General features: G+C 48.4%; 1 protein-coding gene across 1 annotated transcript; it reads left to right on the top strand.

The window, feature by feature from the left end:
* The first annotated feature begins 1591 nt into the window (after nt 1-1591).
* Nucleotides 1592-4521, top strand: kcna4 (potassium voltage-gated channel, shaker-related subfamily, member 4). The gene has a single exon (XM_034165331.1). The coding sequence runs from the start codon at nt 1615-1617 to the stop codon at nt 3676-3678; it is 2064 nt and encodes a 687-aa protein (XP_034021222.1). The 5' UTR covers nt 1592-1614; the 3' UTR covers nt 3679-4521.
* Nucleotides 4522-8182: the final 3661 nt, after the last annotated feature.

Here is an 8182-nt window from a genome sequence, read left to right as displayed (position 1 = left end):
TGACAGACAGACAGACAGACAAACAAACGCGACCGAAAACATAACCTCCTTGGCGGAGGTAATAACATTGAGCAGAGTGAGTACAGTATTTAGTATCCCGGATTGCCTTATGCCGCATTCACACCGGACACCACGTTGCCATGTAATGCAGGAAAAAGACTACAGATATTCAAAATGTTCCAGTGTGAGGGTGGGCTTGGCATCCTGTAAAAGGTCACAACCCCCTCCCCTACACCTGAAGCTAGATCCGCCCCTGCCACCGGGGCTCCTTCATACCCACAATTACAAACTCTTCTAATTCTGCTGCCACACCTGCAGCTGTGACCATTACAGATGTGAAGGCATTTTTGTCGTGGTAGAAAAATGCCGAAACTTTCTTTGGCAAAACCATGAAATCAGACATTAGTTTAAGCTTTTATCAGACTTCTTGGAGCAGTGACTGCTTACGGGGGTGATGAGGAGCAGATGACTGCAGCACGGAGCGCAGTGACCGGCTGTGTCCACTGGGGGAGGACCGAGCACCGCGTGCGTGCGCTGCGGTGCACCAACGACTTTCTCACCAAAGCTCTTCATCGTCACACACACACACAATAGGAGGGATGCAGGAGCGCAGGTAGGACACGGCGGCGGACACACAGATGCGTGATGCCTCCTCCATCCACGGGGCCGGTCCCCCTCGGCTACGTGGAGCTAAACTTTTCCCCGCGGCGGCCGTTTCTCCGCCGCCAGCGCACCTGCGTTTCATCCCGCACAGCGTCGCAGCGCACACCGGGGCTGGAGCGGCGACGCATCCTGTTGAATTGAGAGCAGACGTCGAGACGCAGCCAAAAAGTGTCCACCTGAGAGTGCGTCAGAGCGCGCACGGGACTGATATGGTCGCCGCCTGGTTATGGCGAAGGATCCGTGATTTCAACAGAGGGATCGAAGCCCTGCATCCTCACCAAACCCACCCCCTCGTACCCCGGAGGATTTGTTTGGGGAGGACCGAGGAGGTCTCGTTTGGCCCCTTTTCACATGTAAGTGTGTGTCAGGATGGAGGGCTGTTCATGGACAGAGGGGAAAATCGTGCGTAATGACTATTTCAGCTCAGATATATCACATCAAGTCTGTGTAGTTTTTTTTTCTTCTTCATTAGAATTTTGCACCTTGCATCAGCACGAGCACATTTTAACTCATTTTTTTTCTCTTTCTCTTTATTTCTGCAGCTTCTGGGCCCTTTGCTGGAAAAATAAAGTCCGTGAGATTCTCCGTTGGATAACATTAGATGACACTCAGCAGAGATCACGGAAAAGACGCATTCGGGCGCACGCCCCGCGTATTCGTAGGCGCGTCAAACCACCTGATGGCACCGGAGGGGCCGCGCACGGGCTGCTTTCCGTGATGCTGTCAGTTTGAGTGCGTGGAACAGGTTTTTTTTGGAGGCGCACGGCGATGATGTCGTAAGATTTGCCATGATCGCCTCCTAACGCACTGCACATGGAACTCATCGCCGTGTCGGTGTTTGTGACATACTGACTCCTGATTGGTCGAGGCGGTTGATGCCTCACAGCGTCTCTGTGAGCTGCAACTTTTCTGCGCCGGGCCTGCGTCGTCGTCGGCCTCACTGACTGAAAAATGGAGTTTGCCATGGTGGGCGCGGACGGCGCGTGCAACAGCCACCTGCCTTATGGATATGCACAAGCACGCGCGCGGGAGAGGGAACGCGAAAGGGAGCGGCAGGCCGCGCAGTCCAGAGCCGAAAGTGGCTGCGGCGCGGAGGGAGGCGGCGTGGGGAGCTCCACCGCCAAGGCCACCTGCGCCCCCTCCGCCTCCTCCTCAACACCGGGCGCACATCTCCTTAACAGCCGACAGCATCAGTCTCGCGCCTCCTCCTCCTCCTCCTCCAACATCAACAGCGGCGGTACCGCCTCGCGCTCCTCCTCCTTCGCCGCCTCCGCCTCTTCGCACCAGCAGGAGCAGGAGCAGCAGCACAGAGCCGCCAGAGAGCGGAGGAAGGAGCGCGGCGTGGCGCGCTGGAGACGCGGCCGGAGCACACTCGGCGGGGACCTGCGGCACTCGGAGCTGGCGCTGCTCGGATCAGAGGACGACATCATGATCGAGGAGGAGGAGGAGGAGGAGGCTGAGGGAGCCGAGGAGGAGGAGGAGGCGGCGGAGGAGGAGGAGGAGGACAGGGGAAGCAAGAGGACGACTTTTCTGTGTAACGTGGATGATGATGGGGAGGAGAGCGGGTCGATGACGGACAGGCGGCCTCGGTCCGGCTACGAGAACGCGTACAGCGAGCTGGGCTGCTGTGAGAGAGTCGTCATCAACGTGTCGGGTCTGAAGTTCGAAACTCAGCTCAAGACTCTGACTCAGTTCCCCGACACGCTGCTGGGAGACCCCGAGAAGAGAATCAGGTACTTCGACCCTCTGAGGAACGAGTACTTCTTCGACCGGAACCGGCCCAGTTTCGATGCCATTCTGTACTACTACCAATCAGGAGGCCGCTTGAAAAGACCCGTCAACGTCCCGTTCGACATCTTCTCCGAGGAGGTGAAGTTTTATGAACTCGGGGAGGAGGCCATCCTGAAGTTTCGGGAGGATGAGGGCTTCGTGAAGGAGGAGGAGAAACCTCTGCCCGAGGACGAGTTCAAGCGCCAGATCTGGCTCCTTTTCGAGTACCCGGAGAGTTCCAGCCCTGCCAGGGGGATCGCGGTGGTGTCTGTCCTGGTCATTGTCATTTCGATTGTTATTTTCTGTTTGGAGACGCTGCCGGAGTTCAGGGACGAGAAGGAGTACCTGCAGCCGCGGCGCAACTCCACGCAGCCCGACCACGGCTTCACGCCCTTCAACGACCCGTTCTTCATCGTGGAGACGGTCTGCATCATCTGGTTCTCCTTTGAGATTATAGTCCGCTTCTTTGCCAGTCCGAGCAAAGCGGCTTTCTTTAAAAACATCATGAACTCCATAGACATCGTGTCCATCCTGCCTTACTTCATCACGCTGGGCACCGACCTGGCGCAGCACCAAGGCAACGGGCAGCAGCCGATGAGCTTCGCCATCCTGAGAATAATCCGCCTGGTCAGAGTGTTCCGAATCTTCAAACTGTCCAGACACTCCAAGGGCCTGCAGATTCTGGGTCACACTCTGCGCGCCAGCATGAGGGAGCTGGCCCTCCTCATTTTCTTCCTGGTCATCGGCGTCATCCTTTTCTCCAGCGCCGTGTACTTCGCCGAGGCGGACGAGCCCACCTCTCAGTTCACGAGCATCCCTGACGCCTTCTGGTGGGCCGTGGTCACCATGACAACCGTGGGGTACGGAGACATGAAGCCCATTACCGTGGGCGGGAAGATAGTTGGCTCCCTGTGCGCCATCGCCGGCGTGTTAACTATCGCGCTGCCGGTGCCTGTCATCGTGTCCAACTTTAACTACTTTTACCACAGGGAGACCGACAACGACGACCAGCCGCCGGTGGCGGACAGCATGCCGCCGGGCTGTCCGTATTTCCCGGACTTTATGAGGAAATTTAAAGGCTCTCCCTCTGGCTCCTCGCTGGGTGACAAAGCGGAATACATGGAGATGGAGGAGGGGGTGACGGAGTCGCTGTGCGGCTTGGATAAGAGTCCCAGTAAAGGAAACGGCACGGACATGAGCAGAAAAAACAGTACTAACTCCAAATCCATCCAGACTGATGTGTGACCACAAGTAGTCAATCAATTTAACATGTTTCTTTTGTTTTTTTGGCCCCATAGAGATATTTTACGCCCACCAGCCGTCGGAGACCTTTAACTTTTACGCACCAATTCACACACGCGAGAGCGCGCGCAGACACACGCGCGCGCGTAAATTGGCGGGGGAGACATAATTCAGTCCCGGTGGACACACACGGAAACACTTGGCTCCGCGTTGACGAACTTTTAGGAGAAACGAGCTTAAAACCTGTGCGTAACGGGCAGAACAGAACTGCCGTCCGTGCGCGCTTCAGATCTGACCCGAAACTCCAAAACTCCACAGACAGGCTATGCATTCGCACTTTATGAGTTTCATCTGGCCAAACTAGAAAAGGTTAGGGGTGTTCGTTTTGCTGTTATGCAATAAAGTTCAATTTGTTTGCACTAACGTAGAGTTTGGCACACGTGACGTTCTGCTTTAGAGACAGAAACTGTAGGCCATGCAAATGGCAATAATTTAGTCATCCTCAAGTATGAGTAACTTCATCAAAGAAATCAAAACATTAGTAATCCCTTTTATACGCTGCCAGGAAAAAATGGATTCGTAGAGAGATTAAATTCACAGGATAAAGCAGTGAAAAAATAAATTAAAATGAGGTTATTTCCAGTACACACGGACAAGTCTCCTTCCAGGCTAAATTCCAGCTTCGTGTTGATTAAGCACAGGAAAAGCACCACACATACACTGACTCATGCAGTCAGCTTTGTGAGGCCAGACCCGGACAGACAACAGTCTCCTCATTTTGAGCCAAACCACCTCAAAATGACAGTATCCCTTTACACGGACACAGATGGAGAGCTATAGCAAAAACGACTTGGTGGAAACTCCCGGGAGGAACAGCCCCCCCAATGTCCACTGGACTAGCACATGCACAAAGTACTCCCCCCTTTTTTTTCAAGAGGACTTATCTCCAAGCTCAGAGGATCATCAGGATGTGATTGTCTTCCAAGGTATGTGGCCTGTTATTATTGTTGTTGTTGCTGTTCTATGAAAGGACACCTTTGTATCCACGAAAAACACCTTACGCACAAACCCAGTGGACAGAAATGGTGCAGACCTGTTTGCATTTATTTTGAGCGTGATTATTCTTCATTCCCTGCAGCTTTTCAGATCGTTTCAGTCAACAAACACTTTCTCTATTATTAATAAGGCGTGATCAGTCTGTTTAGGTTTTTCGGGATATTAATGTCAACAAACACTGGTCTTGCTGAAAATGATCTTTTCTAATTCATGTAAAGTGAAAGTGATAGCGTTTTGCGATCATCACATAATCATCCACACGTTGCATCATTGGACACAAACATTTTAATATGGCACTGCAGGGTGTATTTGAAGATGACAGTTTCATGCTCTTAAAATGTAAATGGTTTCACAAACAAATACAAAGTCTGGAATGAGGTCACTGAGGACTTTGGACCCTTAAACCCAGTACACCTGATCCAACAGCTGGGATTCACATGTATTCATCCACAAGCATCTGATTGGTTGGTGTCATAAAAAGAAAATAATTTGAGCTCCTGTGCAAAACACTCAGTTGCCATCATTAAAGAAATGTAAACCACAGTCCAAGAAACACAGTTTAGTAAAATCTAACTTCATGATGTGAAGTTAAACATGGTACAGAATTTCTCAAGATTTGTGTCTTAACAAAAGAAGAAACATCCTGATTCAAAGCGTCCTAAATGACACGTGTTCCTGATGCACAGACTTCTGGCATGTTCAGGTGCATCCTTTGGTTTGATAAAAACCTCGCAGTTTGTGACCCAGACTGACTTTTGTCCTGTTTTCTAAGCAGCCTTGCTTTCCTGGTGATGTCTGTGTTACTTTTAGTAAGATGCTCATTTATATAAACATTTGTGCCTTTCAGCTTAAGTAATTAAATTTTGTACCTTCGGTTTGCAAAGCAGTGGTGATGATAACTGGAGTGGATGTCTCATCCTGAGTCAGCAGAGTGTGACAGGCTTTGATATTTTCTTTATTAATGTCTATGTGTTTACTATGAAGGAATGCAGTCACCTGTTCCTCCGTTGTTTCCTCGTGTCCACTGTCCAAAGAACTAACTGCTGTTACCGCTTGTGAAAAGCTCCTTGGTTTGATTTTTAGTCTGGAGATGATGACATCGATCATACGTGAATACTGCTCCAAGTCAGACACCCAATTTTGCAGATATAAAATTTTCTGTTCTTGTTCAGAATTCTGTATTTTCAGCTCTTTGATTTCTCCCAGCAGTTCTGTGATGATGTGGTTTTGCTTTGTCAAAGAAGCCATTTCCATAGACATCGTGTTCATGGACTCCTTTAATTCCTCCATGTCTTTTTGAAGGTTTTTTTTAAGGCCATGCTGCTTTCAGGACGTAGTAGATCTTGATTAAAAACGAATCACACTACTAAAGTTCCCAAACACTGAAAGCTAGCTTACCGAATGCTCGCTAATAGCTTAGCCTGTGACGTCCCAACTTCCCTGCAGGGATGGCAAACTGGCAGCTTTTGCACTGTGTTTGTGCACACGGTATCGTGCACACCTGTCCGACCGTGCGTCCCTCCCGACCGCAGGTGGAATGTTTTGCAGTTCCCCATTTTGTTTTTGGTTCATGGATTTTCTTCCGGTTTCTGCGTCGGTCGCGTTATGTGTGAAGGGGCTCTTATATGCTCACCTGATTATAAGGTTACAGCAACATTGTGTCACGGTGTTGTATCAGAGTCACATCCCAGCAACATTCGGAAGAGTTTACACGTGAATGTTCCTGTGATGCTGTGATGTGTCACTGTCATGTTAATGCATCCATCAGGGATGTTCGATTGCTATCTGGGTAAATTGCTGCACTGGATGGTGGAAATTATAAAAAAGAAAACTCATAATCCCATCCAGTCTGAGTCACCTATTGCACATATGAGTCATGCTGTGAGTGCGCTGGAGGGGAGCAGAATATTTGTTTCATTCTTTGAGTTGATGTTTTATGAGATAGTACATCCAGACAAATGTGTTTATGAACAAATTAGATGTTTTAAGAGAGAGTTAAAGCACTGGCTTGGTATCAGTATTGGCAGATATTCAGGGTATCGGTTTCTCTTTGGACATGGAAATGTGGTGTCATAACATGAAATTATAGGATTTTTAATACTAATATATAATAGCCAGGTAAAAACACAAGTCAATTAAAATAAAGAGGACAAATGTTTAGGGAACAAAAATATGTCTACAACCCCTGGCAATAATTCTGGAATCACCGGCCTCGGAGGATGTTCATTCAGTTGTTTAATTTTGTAGAAAAAAAGCAGATCACAGACATGACACAAAACTAAAGTCATTTCAAATGGCAACTTTGTGGCTTTAAGAAACACTATAAGAAATCAAGAAAAAAAGATTGTGGCAGTCAGTAACGGTTACTTTTTTAGACCAAGCAGAGGGAAAAAAATATGGAATCACTCAATTCTGAGGAAAAAATTATGGAATCATGAAAAACAAAAGAACAATCCAACACATCACTAGTATTTTGTTGCACCACCTCTGGCTTTTCTAACAGCTTGCAGTGTCTGAGGCATGGACTTAATGAGTGACAAAAAGTACTCTTCATCAATCTGGCTCCAACTTTCTCTGATTGCTGTTGCCAGATCAGCTTTGCAGGTTGGAGCCTTGTCATGGACCATTTTCTTCAACTTCCACCAAAGATTTTCAATTGGATTAAGATCCGGACTATTTGCAGGCCATGACATTGACCCTATGTGTCTTTTTGCAAGGAATGTTTTCACAGTTTTGCTCTATGGCAAGATGCATTATCAATCAATCAATCAATCAATTTTTTTATATAGCGCCAAATCACAACAAACAGTTGCCCCAAGGCGCTTTATATTGTAAGGTAAGGCCATACAATAATTATGTAAAACCCAAACAGGTCAAAACGACCCCCTGTGAGCAAGCACTTGGCTACAGTGGGAAGGAAAAACTCCCTTTTAACAGGAAGAAACCTCCAGCAGAACCAGGCTCAGGGAGGGGCAGTCTTCTGCTGGGACTGCTTGGGGCTGAGGGAGAGAACCAGGAAAAAGACATGCTGTGGAGGGGAGCAGAGATCAATCACTAATGATTAAATGCAGAGTGGTGCATACAGAGCAAAAAGAGAAAGAAACAGTGCAGTCTACGTCTATAGCAGCATAACTAAGGGATGGTTCAGGGTCACCTGATCCAGCCCTAACTGTAAGCTTTAGCAAAAAGGAAAGTTTTAAGCCTAATCTTAAAAGTAGAGAGGGTGTCTGTCTCCCTGATCTGAATTGGGAGCTGGTTCCACAGGAGAGGAGCCTGAAAGCTGAAGGCTCTGCCTCCCATTCTACTCTTACAAACCCTAGGAACTACAAGTAAGCCTGCAGTCTGAGAGCGAAGCGCTCTATTGGGGTGATATGGTACTACGAGGTCCCTAAGATAAGATGGGACCTGATTATTCAAAACCTTATAAGTAAGAAGAAGAATTTTAAATTCT

This window comes from Thalassophryne amazonica, unplaced genomic scaffold (genome assembly GCF_902500255.1).
Source record: "Thalassophryne amazonica unplaced genomic scaffold, fThaAma1.1, whole genome shotgun sequence".
In the NCBI taxonomy this organism is placed as follows: Eukaryota; Metazoa; Chordata; class Actinopteri; order Batrachoidiformes; family Batrachoididae; genus Thalassophryne; species Thalassophryne amazonica.
Note: the sequence above shows the minus strand (reverse complement) of the source record. Positions and strands in the feature narration are given on the sequence as shown.